Here is a 19,901-nt window from a genome sequence, read left to right as displayed (position 1 = left end):
GTTAGTATACTATACAGACAAAACATCACATTCTACGACTTGTTTTTTGTTTTTTGCATACTCTACTGACCATCTATCACTGTCTGCTGCTTCCTTTCTTTGCATACCCCACAGAACACCTACCAATGTCTGCTGCTTCCTTTCATGTTTGCATACCCCACAGAACATCTATCAGTGTCTGCTGCTTCCTTTCTTTGCATACCCTACAGAACATCTATCACTGTCTGCTGCTTCCTTTCTTTGCATACCCCACAGAACCTCTATCACTGTCTGCTGCTTCCTTTCTTTGCATACCCCACAGAACCTCTATCACTGTCTGCTGCTTCCTTTCTTTGCATACCCCACAGAACCTCTATCACTGTCTGCTGCTTCCTTTCTTTGCATACCCTACAGAACATCTATCACTGTCTGCTGCTTACTTTGTTTGCGTACCCTACAGAACATCTATCACTGTCTGCTGCTTACTTTGTTTGCATAACCCACATAACATCGATCACTGTCTGCAGCGTCCTTTTTTCCTTGCATATCCTACAGAACATCTATCGCTGTCTGCTGCTTCCTTTCTTTGCATACCCCACAGAACCTCTATCACTGTCTGCTGCTTCCTTTCTTTGCATACCCCACAGAACCTCTATCACTGTCTGCTGCTTCCTTTCTTTGCATACCCCACAGAACCTCTATCACTGTCTGCTGCTTCCTTTCTTTGCATACCCTACAGAACATCTATCACTGTCTGCTGCTTACTTTGTTTGCGTACCCTACAGAACATCTATCACTGTCTGCTGCTTACTTTGTTTGCATAACCCACATAACATCGATCACTGTCTGCAGCGTCCTTTTTTCCTTGCATATCCTACAGAACATCTATCGCTGTCTGCTGCTTCCTTTCTTTGCATACCCCACAGAACCTCTATCACTGTCTACAGCGTGCTTTCCTTGCATACCCTACAGAACATCTATCAGTGTCTGCTGCTTACTTTGTTTGCGTACCCTACAGAACATCTATCACTGTCTGCTGCTTACTTTGTTTGCATAACCCACATAACATCGATCACTGTCTGCAGCGTCCTTTTTTCCTTGCATATCCTACAGAACATCTATTGCTGTCTGCTGCTTCCTTTCTTTGCATACTCTATAGAACATCTGTCACTGTCTGCTGCTTCCTTTATTGTTTGCATACCCTACAGAACATATATCACTGTCTGCTTCTTCCTTTCTTTGCATACCCCACATAACCTCTATCACTGTCTGCTGCTTCCTTTCTTTGCATACTCTACAGAACATCTATCACTGTCTGCTGCTTAATTTCTTATTTGCATACCCCACATAACATCTATCACTGCCTGCAGCGTCCTTTCGTTGCATACCTTACAGAACATCTATCACTGTCTGCTGCTTCATTTCTTGTTTGTATACCCTACAGAACATCTATCAGCGTCTGCTGCCTCCTTTATTGTTTGCATACCCCACATAACATCTATCACTGTCTGCTGCTTCCTTTCTTTGCATACCCTACAGAACATCTATCACTGTCTGCTGCTTCTTTTCTTTGCATACCCGAAAGAACATCTATCAGTGGATGATGCTTCCTTTCTTTGCATACCCTACAGAACATCTAGCACTGTCTGCTGCTTCCTTTTATTGCATACCCTACTGACCATATGTAATTGTCTATGACCTTTGTTTGCAAACTCTGCAGGCCATATACCATTGCCTGCTATATCCTTTGTTGGTCTACTGTTGTCACTGTCTGTTGTCTTCTTCAGGGTACAAAACGCTGCACATAAATGTTATATAGACAATTTTCATTTTGAGATGTAGTTGTTACAAAAGCAGTAAAAAGTTATCCTCACCTCTTTCCCTTGGGGTTGGCACTTGTCTAGGCAGCCGGGGTTGAGTTCTGACTACATCCGTGCACCCTCTGCTGTCGATTGGCGATCCACTTCCGGGGTACGGGGCATCTGGCAGAAAGAAGACAAAATCATTCATTTGAGACCCTTCTTTACTAATTGATCCTGGAACTGCTGATTCGAGATGTCATGACCTTCTCTTGCACCACTAAGTCCCACTCTCAACCACCCCAAATTTTGCAGGATCGGTCGCTGGGAAAGGATATTTGTATAATTCAACCAACACATTCAAAAAAGTATACCGTCTTTAGAGAGTAAGAGGCAAAGAAAGTCCAACCACCTCAGAGGGAAAGTGGGAAATAAGTGATATTATTAGATCTCTCAGAGGGAGAGGGGAGTGAAATAACCCAACCTCTCGTTTTTAGAGAGCTTGAATGTATGCCATCTGTCACTGGAAATGGCAAGTGTGATTATGCCATTCCTGGGAGAGAGGACCAAGCAAAGCTACATCCTCTCAGAGGAATAGCATGTGGGGCAACTTCTGCCATCTTTTACCTTCTGAGGAGAAATACTCTTGGCAGGCCAATGACATGATACCAATGTTCTGAGGAAGGATCCCGTCAGGTGAGTGTTTTTACATTTACACCATACCTTGTCTGAATGGTGACTTGAATGGTTATCACACATTACAGGAATGGAGGATTGCATTTACACCATCTCCATATAGAAGTACTCGGATGAAAGTAGATCCTTTGGTGGCGGAAGTCTTTCATCATGTGCATCAATGGAAGGAAGAAGGAATTGGTGGAGTGATCACATCTTTCGGAGAAAGGTCAACGGTGAGTCAAAAGAAAAACAAGAAAGATCCCAATGGTTGCCTTTTCTCCAGCTGTATTTCAACCAAATGCAGTACTGGAGGGGAACAGGGATTTCAACTAAATTGTGAGAATCCATATTCCGAGTTTTTAATACACAACAGAAGACATTTTAGAGTAGTTACTTTTACTCCAATCAATCATTTACACTTGTCTCCTTTCCACCTGACACCCTCGCCCCTCCCGCCCGCCCCCCCCCCCCCGTGGCCCACAATCCAGGTTTCTGTTTGAAAATGAACTAAAACAACAGGAATTCATTACTAATACCTGTGTGGCCACCCAGCCAATCCTCCTATTTCCACCCTTGCCTTCAACAGTTTAGCTCTTGCTCCCCGCCTTCTTATGGGATTCTCTCCATACTCTTTCACCTCACTTGACCAGCTGCTCAAGTTTGCTACCCACCCGCTCTCTAACCTCCGGCGATCCATACCCACCACCTCCCAGTTGTGTGGTTGTCCTTGCTCAATCGATGTCTCTTCAAATTCCTCCATCCGGTCTTCAAATCTCTCCATGGGTTGCCCATCCCCATCATCTTGCTAACTCCCTCTCTCTACTCGCCCCTTCTCACACTACACACTCTCGCACTCCTCGTCCTCTCTGCACCTCATCATCACGATGCTACGTGCCACTGCTACTCCTGCTTTACACTGGAGCTCCCTACGCCCCAACACCAAATTCCCCCAAGTTGTCATCTGGTAGTCACCTGCCTCCCTCAGCCCCAAATCTAAATACTGAATATGAGAAACCTGTAACATTGGCAAATATTCCATGATCTAAATTCTGTTCCCTGTATGTTGTAATGGGGTCTTGCCAGTGCTGCCCCCTCGCTTGCCCCATTGTCTCTATACCGGAGCCAGTCAATGTTTCTGACACTGCTACTTAAAATGCAATGGCACTGCCCGGCCGCACAGACTTCTGCACACAGTATCTTTTCAAAGCACTCGTTGCTAACCAAATAGAGTATTCAAATGTAATACATGTGTCTTTGTTCCCTCACAGAGGGCTGATTGTACAAATCTCAGTCCAACAATGTATTTTGGTTTGTTTTATTTCTATGTATAAAAACATTATTTTATGACTTGATTAAAATAACGTGAAAAGTGTCCTATACATAATCATTAGTAACATTCCATGATATAGTTATACAATGTAACATGTCCACATGCTATACCCGCCGACACTTGAGACAAATGATAGAGCTTCATCAATTACAATAAAATATGCATAGCACCTGGGTTTCAACTGAGAGAATTGTCACCCATTACAACTAACTTGGCATATTGGTATTTATTTATTTATTTATTTGCAGGTGATTTCATAGGGAACCCCTGTCACCGATAGGCTGAGTCAAGACACAGAGGACATCACTAAGAACATAAAATGTCGACATGTTTCAGAGATTGCATATTGTCTCTCAGCCTTCCCCGGGGCATACTACTACTTGTCTTCAACAATGTCACACAGCCGCATCTTCTTTCGACTAGCAACATTTCGGACGGGAAAAGAATCCTAAAAAAATGGGAATCATTTTGTATAATCAATGTCTAGTTTGTACAGGAAAAATTCATAAGACTAAAGCAGCAGCATTTGTTTTACTTCGCACTGTATGAGCGGGTGGTAATCAAGAATTTGCCAATTGCACGGTGCTGTCTATAATTCGAAACCTGCGTTTTCGTGACTTTGTCCATCACTGATATGACTTCAACCTGATGAACAGGTACAAAAGGTGGCTTAACACTATGGTCACTATCTCCAATCAACCAGTTTTCCCACTATCCCAAATCACAGGAATTTTGACACACGTGTGAGAAATACAATCATTTCGAAACTCTTTCCCGTCTAGATGACAGTTACGTCATGCCTATATCTACTACCCGGGGACCATTTTAAATCTCAGTAGGCTCTTAAATGTATGAGTGTTTCTAAAACTGCTACAAGACATGTGTCTCAGCAAGTTATCAGTATAATCAATAAGACAATATATTAATGTTACATCACTTACCCCTATAGTATGAGTTTGTCATAGTGCAGGAAGGCACGCCAGCAAGCAAAATATGTCCAGTTTTCCCAAGTGTGTGAGAAATATTACTTGGTAATATAGCTTGAATGATCAGTATAACAATGACTAATAACATACAAAACCTCAGATAATGAATACAGTCCTCTTGTGACTTATGCATATTGGTGAAAAGAAGTATTGCAGGGCATGCCATTGAGTGTCTATGTAATGATGCCTTGGCAGTGCTATTAGTATCCCATGATGTGGAGACTGGTCACAGACCAGGTGATGGTATTTGCTTTGTGCTTGAACGGATAAGGAAAAGCCAAAAGGAGCAAGTACTGAGAAAGGAGCAGAAAGGGGTTTTCCATTTGGATGCAGTGAAACGGATTACATTATAGGATCAAGTCGAACTGCTTTGATAAATAACCAATTGAGCATCATAGCTCTGTGGTAAATATAACGTTGGTTTGATAGCACGGGTCAGACTATTGGTTGACTTGTACATTCATTAAACAAATGAGCATAAGGGAATACAACTATCTGAGATCGCCTAAAAACTGCGAGTAGGATTTTGAATAGCAAACTCGGAGGCAGACATTGGGCCTCATTACGATTTTGGAGGTAGCCATGCCATTTTTAGCGGGTCCCGCAAAAGGGGACTTACCAGGTCATTCCGACCTTGGAGGGCCCGGTAATTCCCTTTCACGGGACCCGGACCCGGTACGTCCCTATTCCCATGTGAGCCCCCATAGGGATCAATGGGAAGGGAGAGGATGCTAACAGCTGGCCCGTTAATGACGGGCCCGTTGTTAGCATCCTGTACTGCTAGCGGGTCCCGCTCTGGACGTCTGGTCTGGCCAGGCGTCCAGAGCGGGACCCGCTGCAGGACTCGTAATGTGGCGGCCCAGAATGAACGTGGCCGCCACAGTTGTAACGAGGCCCATTCTGTTGGTGCTAAAAGATATCGGAGAACAAAACGTTTTTAAAAAAAAATACATTTTTGATTATCACTTTCTTGTGAATCACAGCTTTATTTTAAACCACTGCGAGTTAAAGATCTGCCAGTGCCAAGGTGCCAGTGCCAAATGCCTTTGCACCTCTGTGGCCACATAACTCGCTTCGCAGTGGACTCCCCTAGAGCACATGTGATTTACAGAAGGAGCAGGTGCAAGACAGTTTATGCCAGATTATCAATGTACGTTCAATTCCTGGGTGCAGTCCTTATATTTGAATTTGCGCTGGCTATCTGACCCCATTTGGGTGAAGCGCTGAGGTCAAGCCCCATCCAAGTGGCTTAGAGCACATTAGCAGTGGTGGGTGTTAAAAGCCTGTCACTAAGAATGCTAATTTACATGGTCTCCTTTGTTCGGGGGTGTAAATATAAAACTATAAAATGTTCATGTTATGTTACATGGCATTTGTATAGCGCCTAATGCTATTGGTATGACCTCAAAGCGCTGTGGGGTGAACGCCCTTGGGGACCAAATTCCGAGGTATTTTAATTGACAGGAGTATTTTAGAATGCGCACGTGCATTTTAGCCAGATCGTGTTAGGGAGGGGCAGATAAGTCCTTGATAGCGGACCATGGAGAGCTGGCTAGTGGATGGGTGCCGTGATAGACTGTCGGGAGAGTACGCGAGTCAAGAACACTGATTATGTGTCCAACTGACTGAATATTTTCGTGGGACTCTGGTAGAGGTGATGTGCGTTATAAAGTCGAGTAGTGAACTATTACAGATGTAACCCCCGGCCCCAAACAGGCCCTGTCAGTTAGGGGGTTATTTATTAGAGAAATAAATAACAGGCCCATCACTCATGGAGGACACTGCAGCACCAACAAGAGTCTGCGGCCGTAACTCTGTTCGTCTCATCCCGTGGCGAAAACGCCAGCATGGATCAGCCCACGACAGGTAAGCGGTTCACCAGGTCGTGCCAAAAGTAGGGATAGCTTTTGGATTGAGGGGGTGTATGACCTCATAAGGAGTAGATCATCGTCTTTGGAATTCTGGAACCCTCATGGAGGAGAGCGGCAGGAATCAGTTATGTAGGGGAACTGGATTACGGAGTAGATGCTAAAAGATATTTGAGAAGGCAGAGGCTTCTCATGAGCGAGTAACTTGGAATCTGTCCTTCATCTGCAGATTCTTCTCTGGAATATCTCTTTACAGTTGGGAGGGACCCCAGAATCCTTTTCTGTTTTGCACTATGAGTTCTTAGGTATACCCAGGGTGCCTAGCAGCTTGTAAATTGCAACCCATTTGCCATTTCTGATGCCTGGACTCACAGGTCCTCAGAGACATCTTGCCACATGGAGAGAAATCATAGTATCCATCCAACCATGGTTGATGGAGTTAAGTATCTCATTTGTTCCAATGGGTAACTCTCTGTGAAGTCTTATACTCTTTAAAGAGTCCACCAGCAGAAAAGGCATATTTGGAGGCATGTTGGTAAGTAATAAGATGGGATATGCGCAGCTGGAACACCAAATTTCCAGAAAGGGCTTCTGCCTGAGCCAGTGAATTCAGACGACAGTGGTGTCTATCAAACATTTACAATGAAGACCAAGTGGGTGCCTTTCAGATCTCCTGAATGGGGGTGCCTCAAAGAAATGCGGTAGATATTGCTGTGCGTCTAGTGGATTTGGCAAGATCGCCATGTAGCGGAAAATGGTAAGTGGCTTCATTTTAAGATTGCCAGTCCCTTGGAAGATCCTCCGTAGTCTATGCACGGCTACATAAGCATTCTTGCGCTTGTCTGGGCTCGTAATGTAATGGCTAGGACCCTTTCTGGGAGCAAGTCTTTGAAGCTATTCTCCTCTGCCTTCTGCAGTAAATAAAGAAGACAAATGAACTGCTTGATACATAGGCAGATAGGGCAGCGTAGATCCAGAGAAAAGGGAAAGGAATCTAGCTGCTATGATGGTCAGAAATAGTGTTTTCTTTTTTATTTTTATTGGCATTTCATAAATAATGAACAGTAACAAACCCCTGCTTTGAATGTCCCCTTCCCCTCCCTGGACCCCCCGCCGCCCCCGTCCCCTCTGCATGGTACAATGTTTACAATATTTTTAATGTCACTGAATCCCAAGGATTGGAAGCTGTTGAGGGCAATAGCAAATATTATAGTCATTCTGTAGAAAGATAAGCACCTCTGTCCAGTCATGTGAGAATTTCAGTAGGTCCACCTGCAAAGAGTATGTAATCCATTCAAGTGCGACAAAGTTCCAAACTCTAGACAGCCATTCTCTCATCTGCGGTGGAGCTTTAGATTTCCATTTATGCACAAGCCCCAGTAAAGCAGCCAATGTAACAAGAGCTTTACATTTTTTGTTTAGACATGTGTCTTATTTTTGCCTCTCATATCAGCAGAATGTTAAACTTAATGGTATAAGGTTTGAACGAGCCAAACATTTGCACCATTTGTGCATTCATCTCCCACCAATAAGTCTTCAGAATCGGGCAGCCCCACCATATATGCCCCAGTTCCCGAGCATACCACACTCTCTCCGGCATTGATCTTAGATGGACAATCTCATTTTGTGTAAACGGGCTGGCGTATAGTGCCATTGCATTAACACCTTATACCAAAGTTCTCTTATTTGGATCGGGCAGGTGAGTCTAGGGATTTCTTTCCAAAGCCTTTCCCATTCTTCTTCTAAAATCTGTTTCCCCAGCGTTAACTGCCACCGATGTTTGGAATGCATAGAGGTATTAGGGGAAGCCTCGGAGATAATTTTATATATGTTCGAAATTAGGGCCCTGTTCCCTGGGTTGGAGGTAACACATTTTATGAACGGCGTCAGCTCTCTGGTTGCCGCTTGCTTATTTGGAGGAGCCATTATCCAATGCCGGACCTGAAAGTATTGGAATCGAGCTAGTTCGTTTAATCCCAGTTCTAATTTGTATTAGTGAAAAGGTTTCCTTTTTTCCTTGAAATATATCACGTAATTTCGTGCAACCCACCTGTTTCCATCTAGTGAATGCCCGCGAGTCAAGGCCCAAGGTGAATTGGGGATTAAAAAACAACAGTGTGAGGGGTGAAGGAAAAGTCGCAATGTATATTGCTTAACAGCTGTATCCCATACCTCTTCTACTAAACTCGTAATCCTGCTCTTATGGCTATTTGGAGTATGGCCAGATTTGGGGAGCCGTAAGGTGTCGCCAAGCTGTGGCCCTTCTATTGCTCGCTCCATCTGTACCCACCGCTTCCAAATATCTGCTCCCCACCAGTCTTTCACAATTTGAATCTGTGCGGCTTGGTAGAATTTGTGGAAATTAGGCAGACCCAGACCTCCCCTATTTGTAGGAGTCATTTATACATCACTAGCCACGGATGGGGTTTTGTTGTTCCAGACAAATGATAATATCGCTCTATGTAGCTTTTTGAAAAAGGGTGCCGGGTCCCAGATTGGGAGAGCTTGAAAGTAGTTAAGTGCTTTTGGGAAGTTAGCCAATTTTACAGAATTGATACGACCCAGCCAGGATACTGTTAACGGACCCTATTTTACTAGTTAACCCGAAATTTCTTTCAATAATGGGGGGTAGTTAGCCTCATAAATCTCGGCAATCTTAGGAGTTATGGTGACACCCAACAATTTAATTCCCTTTTGCGTCCAGCCAAATTGTGTTTGAATGAACTTGCCCTGGCGGGAGAGAGAGATTCAGGATTTCTGATTTCAGTGTGGTTTATGTTCAACCCTGCCACCGACCCATAGCTCTTTAGCTCTCTTTCTACTGCAGATAGTGTATGTGCCGAATCGGACACGAGTAGCAGCATCTCGTCCGCATAGGCCATCATTTTATGTGATATCCCTCCAAACCTAATCCCTTGTATATCCTCTCTCTGTCGGACTCTGGCGAGAAACGGCTCGAGACAATAGCCAATAGTAGTGGTGACATGGGACAGTCCTGTTTAGTCCCTTGTTGCAGTGTAATTGGGGAAGAGAGTTGACCATAAAACAGTAATCGAGCGAGCGGTTGTTTATAGTTCATCCTTATTTTATCTATACATTTCGGGCTAAAGCCCATCCTTGCCAAAGTCCAAATGGGAAATGACCACTCAACCCGAACAAAAGCTCCAATTCCAATTCTAGAGCTATTTTTTGTTTACGTCTAATCACTGCTTCTACTATTAAAATGCAAATAGTCGCTTTAAAGGCATCCCACGTCACATTTACGGGGGTCTCTTGCATCAAATTGAATTAGAATAATTCCTCTATCTTCCCTTTGATCTTATCTCTCAATACTGCGTCTGCTAGGACTTCGGAGGGGAATCACCATGCCCATAGCCTCTGAATCCCCCTCGCTATATTCAAATCTATGAGAAGAGATGCATGGTCCGAGAGAATAATTGCCTGACAAGTTATCTGGGTGACCATACCCAAAAGTGATTTCGAGACCCACGCGTAATCAATGTGAGAGAAAGACCTATGTACATGAGAATAAAAGGTATATCCTTTTTCAGAGCCCATGAGTGTTGGCCACACATCTACCAAAGTTAAGCTGCACATTTTTGTTTCAACATGTTTGATGCCGGAGGTTGCATGAAGTGGGTTACTACACTCTGGTCCCATAAAGAAACCCAGGCCATGTTAAAATCCCCTAAGAGAATTATTTCCCCTTCACTAAAAGCTTCCAGTAATGTGAGAGTTGATTTTAGAAAGCCTTCCTGGCCTGAGTTTGGAGCATAAATTGAAGCCACCATTATTTTCTTTCAACCTAGTGTCAAATTTCTGAAGACCTAGCAGCCCCCTCTTTGTAGGTTTTTGTTTGCTGTACCTTAATGTGAGGACCTGGCCCCAATGCTATCCATACCCCAGCCACCTTCCCTACTGCGTTTGCTTGTAATATTACCGGGTATCCTCGCAGTTTGAGTTTGTCTGTCTTCCAGAGAGATATGTGTCTCTTGGAGCGCCACAAAGTCCAGTTGGTAGCACCCCAAGAGGGATCCAGTTTCCTGCGCTTCGCTGGCGCATTGAGACCCCTAATGTTCAATGTTAAGCACTCGAATTAAATCAACAGTTATCAAATATAAAATTGTTATCCCAACAGTCAGACCTTGCAATCCTTGACTTTCCTCTCATATACCATGCTTTATGAACCCCCCCATTACCTACCCTGACCCACCCCGCCAGCCCTCCATAACCCCAGCTACCCCAACAAATTCCCCAAACAATGTCCCCTGGTGTGATCCATGGTACCTAACAAAACTCGGGATACAGACCCCCCAGCCGTGAGTCAACTTTCACCCCAGAGCAACCTGCGAGGTATCTGAGTACCCCATCTGTTACCTGAACAGATTAGTTCTGAGATGATGTGCTCCATCTCTGCTATGAGCATCCAGTCAGGTCTTGGTCGATGTCCATTTTCAAAAGGATATTTCCATCTGCCTGTCTTTATTCCAATGTCTTTGAAGTAGGCGTGCCTTTCAGTCCTCTTGAAGTTTTTCCCTGTCTTTCCTCCCGCGTCAAGTTGCAGTCAACCACTCCCAAGGCTTAGGTTGTTGTGACAGGCGATCTATAGCAGCGTTCACAGCCGTAAATGGACCTTCAGAGAAATCCTCTTCGATATGTAGCAAAGCCATACCGACTTCTCGGAAAGTAATCCTATGCTGTCTATCTTCCAAGGAAAAGACAACTCCAAATGGGAAAGTCCATTTATACTTAATTCCTTGAGACTGCAATGTTCTTATGACTGTCTGCATCTCCCGCCATTTTTGGAGGGTAATTTGGGAGATGTTTAGGAAAAGTTGTATCTCGTCCCCATTGAAGGTGACTGGAGACGCATCCTGTGCCTTCCTAAGAATCGGTTCTTTTAGAGGAAATGATGTGCAGGCTGCCAGGACATCCCGTGGGCGAGCTCCTGGTTCATTTCTTTTCGGGCCTGGTCTATGAATCTGGTCGAGCGGAACCGAGATCGTCTCATCCCCTGCAATTAAATCCGCAAAAATGTGGATGACTGCTTCCTTCGAATCAGCATCCAATATTGATCCCGGAAGGTTTCTTATCCATACATTAGAGCGTCTCGATCTATTCTCAAGGTCTTCACACTGCATTTCTAAGTTGCGTGTGAGCCTGGCCAGATCCTCTAGAGTGATATCGCACTGCTTGCTTTCCCGTTTCAATTCCTGGATCGCCGCTCATTGGAGTCCACCCACTCCCCTAGGGAAGTTATGTCTTTACTGAAATCAGATAAAGATTGACTTATCTCGGCAGAGAAGGCAGAAAACTGTGCCTGGAATGAGGCAATCTTCCTTGGGGGTAGCCATTTCTGTCTCAGGGTTGCTGACCTCCTCGCCTAAGTTAGCCGTTGGTGTATTTCCAGATGTAGGCGTCCCCTGGCCCAGTGCCCACAGTCTTTGTAGGGGATTTTTTGTGGTTTGAGGGGTTTTAGCGCTTCCTGCGTGAGTGTACTTTTTTCTGCCTCTCGGCATGTGATGCGCTGGATACTATGCCTCCAAATCCCAATTTGGTCGATAGAAAATCTTTTAAATTTAGGGATCAGTCTGCAGTTATTAGATAGGCCAACCCCGAACCACAGCAGGCAGGAGGGCAGCTGGTGCGTTACCTCTTTGGATATCATCCAGAAATCTTGCCGGTTGAATTGCAGCTGTCTCTTTTTACCAGAGGTAGACTCTTTTATTATCGTTCCTGCTATCCTTTATGTAGTGCTAAGCATTGAACAGGCCAGTCCTAAGTGGTTTGCTTGTTCCCCCCCATCCCCATTTTGAATCTGTATCAGAGGTCCCCAGTATGGAAAACAGAAAAATTCACCCAAGCTCCAGGGCAAGCAACGCCTTATCGAGATGGAGCAGTTTACATGCCCTGAGCCCCCTCATTACCGTGCACCTACTATATGCGTGAGCTCTGGAGGCAAGGGACAGTCTGTGGTTGCGCAGGCTTCTTGGTCTGCTTCTCGGACCTGCTAGCCACACCCTCATCCGGGCCGAGCTTGCCACGATGCGGGCGCCGCTCACTGCCGCGATGCTGGTGTAGGTGAGTGGCCGTGCCCATAAGTCTGGGTTCTCCCCAAGCTGGATCTGCAGTTCACGAGTGCTGTTAGGGGGGGAGCTGCCTTTATTCTCGCCTCTTGTGACGAAGCACCCCGCACGCACGTCCTCCGGGTGCGACGGCCATCTTGGAATCCAGAAATAGTGTTTTAAATGTCAAAAATGTAACTTTTAAGTAGGGCTTTAAATAGTGAACTAATCAATGGTCCCCGCACCGAAATAAGGCTCTATGGCGGATGGTCAAAACATGTGGTTAAGACATGTATTCATTTCCACCTCCAAAAACTGATGCACATTTGGCTGTCTAAATCTGCCTTATTGTAGACTCTGGCAGGGTATCTGCTCACCTCGTCTCGGCCGTTCCATCGTATTAGGAGAAACCACTGTTTGGGTACGTTTTTCATTTTGTTTTTTAGGGTGACAGGTTAGTGGGGTGGTGAGGGATGAGTGGGGGGATGGGAGCTGGAGATGGGGGGGTGGGGTTGCTCCCCTAAATTGAACTTCACGGAAAATGCAGCGAAAACAGCCAGGTAACGATTGAGTGTACAAAATCAGCTTTTAGTTATGGGAGTATAACGTTGGGTTATTCTGATTAGTGAAGACAGATCGCTTGCAAGTCAAACTTCATATAATGAACCCATGGCCCTATTCTTCAAAACAAGGTACGACCAGCTACTACAATAGGCTCGAGGGAGGGATGTTGCTGGGCGTCGCCACTATAGGAAACTCCCTCCCCCAAACTCACTGCTGTCTGCACGTGTGCTTGGGAGGGTGGGGCAGTGGGTGGACTTGGTATGAGTGAATGTACTGGAGGCAAGTTCTTTCCGTATCTCGGCTATCGCTGTGTGCGTAGCAGCTACTGCTCGATTCCCTCAGGTGAGCTCACACCATTGCTGGATATCCTGTGCGTTGGGCATTCTGCTTTTGTGGCGCTCTGAAGCAGTCCCAGGGTGATATGCAAGACATCAGACTACTGTATGTTGTCTGTCTTTTCCTGTGTTGCTAGGTTTGTAAAAGATCCGGGGCTACGCTAATATCGGGACTGTCGGGAGCTTCTATCCGGGGCTACAACCAAAAGACCCGGGGCTAGAGCCCCCCAGCCGCCCTTGCGCGGCACCTTGGCCTGACCGTTATCTCTGCCTTACATGCCCAAACGCCAGTGCTAAATCCCTCTTCTGTGATGCAACTGTTTCTGGATTGCCCCCTGTACTGTTGCTTCTGTTGTAAGTGTTTCTGGTTGAAACACCTTGTTCCCTCAATAATTAGATGCACACAAAAAACGTTTTTTTTTACAAATAGTTGCGCCATGCGCAGTAAGGAACGATACTCAGAAATATGTCTAGCCGCTCTTACCTGTATGATCGGTTAGGGATGTAGATTTGCGAGGGGCCACTGGTTGGGATGTAGAGTTGCGAGGGGCCACAGGTTGGGATGTAGGGTTGCGAGGGGCCACAGGTTGGGCCCTCGATTTAGTCCAAGCTTCTTGCGAGCCGAGTGATGGATTCCTCGCAGAGGCAACCGCTGAGTTCAAAACCAAAGGGGAAATTGATTAACTCCTGGTGTTTTGTGATATGTTTCCAAAACGCTCTACATGAGCATCACCTGTATCACCTGCATGTTCCAGCCAGAAAACAGTTTCACATCTGTGTGTATGCACCATCAGTAAAAGGGCGTCATACTGTATCTACAAAACTAAAACAGCTACACATGTGTATGTAAATGTCACACACTAATAGCTACACACCTATATGTGCAAGCCATCTTAACACCTTTATGGAAGAGACACCTCCAGTATCAGACATGTATGTACAAGCCATGAGCTAGCGTTGTACTTGCATGTACAAGACTAAAACAGCTGTATATGCAAACTATAAGCTAATTATTCATTTCTAAATAGAAACCTAACTCAGCTTCGCACCTATATGCAGAAGCTATAAAATATCTGCACACTTGTGTACAAGTCATACTATGGCTACACACCTGTATGCACGAGCCATGCACAGTATGCATGCACCATAATCCTGTTTTACACGTGTATGTGCAAGACATAAACCAGATCTGCACGTATATGTCCATGCCTGGAGCCAGGATCACGTGAATGTACAAGGCAAACAAATCACACGTCATATAAACTGTATATTTCGGTAGATAAATGTACAATCTAATACATTTCCTATGTAACTGTGTTATGTTTCATGGTCTTTGACGGCGAAGGACATTTAAAAGCATGTTATAGCGTACAGGAACTACTGGGTGCAATCTCTGTTGGCATTGTATAGTGTTGCCGAATATGATGACGCGCACTATTGGTTCCAGCCTGAACCCCACCTGCAGGTTCAAAACCGCCCCAAGCCTGAGCCTCCCTTCAGGCAAAGGTCAGGCCCATTCTGTCGGCCACCTTTAGTTTCCACACCATACCCGTCGCAATCCACCCAAAATAAAGCATGCCCGGTCAGAACCTCACCTGCAGGGTAGATCCCATTGCCAGCATGACACCCACCTACAGGGTACAAAACATGCCAAGTCCCCACACAGGTGACCAGCATCCGCAGGCTGATCAAACTACACCATATGCAGGTCCCAAATCATGCCCACGCATGAGCAGCGTGAACCTCGCCAACAGGGTTCAGCTAATCAGGACAACTTGGCACGGTTTAAACCAAGATCATCTACATGACTGGTTGCAGGTATCAAAAAATGCCTGGTCTAAATTCCAACCGCAGGATAAACACCACAGCAGGGCTAACCTCCAACAAGCAAGATCAAAACCCGTAACTAGTGTCACTCCAACATGAAGAGTGCAAACCATGGCTAGTGTGACTCCAACATGCAGAGTACAACCCGTAACCAGTGTGACTCCAACATGCAGAGTACAACCCGTAACTAGTGTCACTCCCACATGAAGAGTGCATATCATGGCCAGTGTGACGCCAACATGCAGAGTGCAAACCGTAACCAGTGTGACTCCAACATGCAGAGTACAACCCGTAACTAGTGTCACTCCAACATGAAGAGTGCAAACCATGGCCAGTGTGACGCCAACATGCAGAGTGCAAATCATAACCATGGTGACTCCAACATGCATAGTGCAAACCGTAACCAGTGTGACTCCAACATGCAGAGTGCAAACCGTAACCAGTGTGACTCCAACATGCAGAGTACAACCCGTAACTAATGTGACTCCCAAATGAAGAGTGCATATCATGGCCAGTGTGACGCCAACATGCAGAGTGCACATCGTAACCAGTGTGACTCCAACATGCAGAGTGCAAACCGTAGCCAGTGTGACTCCAACATGCAGAGTACAACCCGTAACTAGTGTGACTCCCACATGAAGAGTGCAAACAATGGCCAGTGTGACTTCAACATGAAGAGTGCACACCATGGCCTGTGTGACTCCAACTTGCAGAGTGCAAACCGTAACCAGTGTGACTCCAACATGCAGAGTACAACCCGTAACTAGTGTGACTCCCACATGAAGAGTGCAAACCATGGCCAGTGTGACGTCAACATGAAGAGTACAAACCATGGCCAGTGTGACTCCCACATGCAGAGTGCAAACCCTGGCCACTGTGACTCCAACATGCAGAGTGCAAACCGTAACCAGTGTCACTCCCACATGAAGAGTGCAAACCATGGCCAGTGTGACTCCAACATGCAGAGTGCAAACCGTAACCAGTTTCACTCCAACATGCAGAGTGCAAACCATGGCCAGTGTGACTCCAACATACTGAGTGCAACCCGTAACCAGTGTGACTCCAACATGCAGAGTAAAAACCATGGCCAGTTTACCTGCAACATGCAGAGTACACACCATGGTCAGTGTGACTCCAACATGAAGAGTACAAACCATGGCCAATTTGACTCCAATATGCAGAGTACAAACCATGGCCAGTGTGACTCCAGCATGCAGAGTACAAACCATGGTCAGTGTGACTCCAGCATGCAAAGTAAACACCATAACCAGTGTGACTCCAACATGCAGACATTCAACATAAACCATGGCCATTGTGACTTTCAACATACATACAGAGTGCAAACCGTAACCAGTGCGACTCCAACATGCAGAGTACAAACCATGGCCAGTGTGACTCCAACATACTGAGTGCAACCCGTAACCAGTGTGACTCCAACATGCAGAGTACAAACCATAGCCAGTGTACCTCCAACATGCAGAATACACACCATGGCCAGTGTGACTCCAGCATGCAGAGTACAAACCATGGTCGGTGTGACTCCAGCATGCAGAGAATAAACCATGGCCATTGTGACTTCAACATACATACAGAGTGCAAACCGTAACCAGTGCGACTCCAACATGCAGAGTACAAGCCATGGCCAGTGTGACTCCAACATGAAGAATGCAAACCATGGCCAGTGTGACTCCAAGATGCAGAGTGCAAACCGTAACCAGTGTGACTCCAACATGCAGAGTACAACCCATGGTCAGTGTGACACCGTAACCAGTGTGACTCCAGCATGCAGAGTACACACCATGGTCAGTGTGACTCCAGCATGCAAAGTAAACACTGCAACCAGTGTGACTCCAACATGCAGAGTACAAACCATAGCCAGTGTACCTCCAACATGCAGAATACACACCATGGCCAGTGTGACTCCAGCATGCAGAGTACAAACCATGGTCGGTGTGACTCCAGCATGCAGAGAATAAACCATGGCCATTGTGACTTCAACATACATACAGAGTGCAAACCATGGCCAGTGTGACTCCAAAATGCAGAGTGCAAACCGTAACCAGTGTGACTCCAACATGCAGAGTACAAGCCATGGCCAGTGTGACTCCAACATGAAGAGTGCAAACCATGGTCAGTGTGACTCCAGCATGCAAAGTAAACACTGCAACCAGTGTTACTCCAACATGCAGAGTACAAACCATGGCTAATGTGACCCCAATATGCAGGGTATAAACCATGACAAGCATGAATCCCTCCTTCAGGGTGCAAACCATGTGCACCACATCTTCAATCGCCAGAGTCCTCTATCTGCAACATACAAGCCATGACTTCCCACGAACACCTAGGGTCTATCAACTAGCAACATGACATCATAGCTGTCGGTTCAAACTATACCCAACCTGCACCCATTTTCAAGGTTCAGCCAAGCTCAAATGACTCCACATGCAGGATCCAATCTGTTAGAAACCTGGTCTCCAGATGTATAATCGAACCTATGTTATATTACACGTATGCTCTGTCATAGCACAAAACATGGCCCCCACTTGCACGGTCCAGGTCCAAATGAGAGCCATTATGCGTCACCTCCTCAGAAAAGGAAACACGTGCATGGGTAAAATGATTCCCAGCCACCCACTCCACTGGCCTCTCAGATTAACATCATGCCTTCACCTGAAAGATGCAAGCTGCACTTAGCAAAACCTACTACAGGATTCCAAAATGCCATTCCCTACTCCAGCCTACAGCTTGCTAGCCATGCCCTACCTCCCTAGCGTGCCCAGCCTAATCTCTGCGTGCAAGCTCCAAATCATGTCGTACAAAGTTTAGGCCAGCTGGGTACAAGCATTTTTTAGTCCGGCCCAACCTGAAAGTCCAAAGGAATACCCAGACTACTTCCATCTGCATGCTCACACCATCCCTAGTAGAGTCAAACCATGCAAGGTTAACCCAGGCCCAGAATGTACTCAAACAATGCCCGGCTTGACCCCAATATGCAGGATTAAACCATGCCAAACCTGACCCAATAAGCAGGACCCATACCATGCTCTGCCTGGCCCCAAGCTGCAGGCTCCACACCATGCACAGCCTGCCCCACACCTGCAGGGTGCACGCCATGGTCAGTCTAAGCCACACCTGCAGATTCCAACCCATGTCCAGCCCCAACTGCAACTCTAGGCTCCAAACCATGCCCAAGACCCCCCCCCCCCCACCTGCAGGCTCCAAGGCAGGCCCAGCATGACCCCCAATCACTGGGTCCAAACATAGCCGGCCTGATATGAAGCTGTGATGTCACAACAATGCTCATCCTGAAACCCACTGTCTGTGGGTATCAGGTAATATTATCCCCACCAATAATATCGCCATATATGTGGTCGTGGGGTACGGCCATAGAAGATATTATTGGTAATTTATGGGGTAAATGGGACCAGGGGTTGCGGGGGTGTCCCCCGCTCCCTTTTAAAAAATATGAGGGTTGCGGGGGTGTCCCCCGCAGGTTCCATGGCTTAATATCACCTCAAAAATATGGCGATATTTTTGTATGGCGATATTTTTGCGGGGATATTAAGACATCGAACCTGTCTGTGGGATTCAGATCTACTCAACCCAAACCACAGATCCTCAACAAGAAAAGGTCTGTGTCACAAAAGACCTCAGTCTTTAGGATCCCCCGTTCAGACACTAATAGGAGTCGCACGTGAGGCTCCCATGTGTAATTCACCAAACCACCTCTGCCAACTTCTGCTCTCTGAGGACAACTTCTTAATGCCGATTGTGTATTTGTCCTGTGCAATCGCATGTGTAGTTCCTCCAAGTCTTCTCTTTAAAATAGACATTGCCCAGTGACTTTCCCTCAGAATCTGGGATGTGTTGCTGTTGTGCTTTGCAAGGTTTCGTATGCGGGTGCATGGAGGTAGAGATGGCAACCATGATGACACTGCTCTACTCTTGCTTACCATCATCATTCATGTAGATCTGCTCGTCGTCCTCATCTTCATCTTCTGGTGGCGGGCCCGAAGGGATTGGGGGAGGCTGCAGGCTACCATGTCCAAGCCGGGTGGCTCCTTAATAAACAGAACACAACCAAATGAAACTGGGCAAACAAAGTGAAACGCATTGGAGTTCTGCCTCCAGATTAGGTCATGGCATACAATTCTGTCCATTCAAACATGGAGCCTTTCAGAACATGAACGTACTGCACAAATCCAGCCCTTAATCGACCCCCTTCTTCATTAACATGACTAGGCCCCCTCTTCTGCTCATCGTGCCGTTTGCACCTCAACTTTCCCAGATACCACTTCCATTAGAAATGTGCTCTAGTGCCACTCCTTTCACTTCCGGGTGCTAAACTCAAATGTCGGTGCTTTCGCAAAGCTTCCGACTTGTATTTGTTTCCCTTCTCTGGCCTCGGGGCCTTGATCATGAAACTACTTTGTGTTGACAGAGCGCTCCATAAAACCCACTAAATAGAGA

General features: G+C 46.0%; 1 protein-coding gene across 2 annotated transcripts in view; it reads right to left on the bottom strand.

The window, feature by feature from the left end:
• The window catches only part of STAP2 (signal transducing adaptor family member 2), a 226,550-nt gene that overhangs the window by 36,102 nt on the left and 170,547 nt on the right, over positions 1-19,901 (bottom strand). Inside the window, exons 10-12 of one of the 2 annotated variants that reach the window (XM_069649377.1) lie at positions 19,385-19,492; positions 14,089-14,256; positions 1,854-1,961 (exon numbers count right to left, since the gene is read on the bottom strand). In XM_069649377.1, the coding sequence (XP_069505478.1) occupies positions 1,854-1,961; positions 14,089-14,256; positions 19,385-19,492 (384 nt within the window). Of the gene's footprint in view, positions 1-1,853; positions 1,962-3,755; positions 4,235-14,088; positions 14,257-19,384; positions 19,493-19,901 lie in introns of those variants that run through there. The other variant, XM_069649378.1, reaches the window with a different exon arrangement.

Source organism: Ambystoma mexicanum, chromosome 1p (genome assembly GCF_040938575.1).
Source record: "Ambystoma mexicanum isolate Mex_15411 chromosome 1p, UKY_AmexF1_1, whole genome shotgun sequence".
NCBI lineage: Eukaryota > Metazoa > Chordata > Amphibia > Caudata > Ambystomatidae > Ambystoma > Ambystoma mexicanum.
The sequence above is the reverse complement of the archived record's forward strand: the minus strand, read 5'-3'. Positions and strand labels throughout refer to the sequence as shown.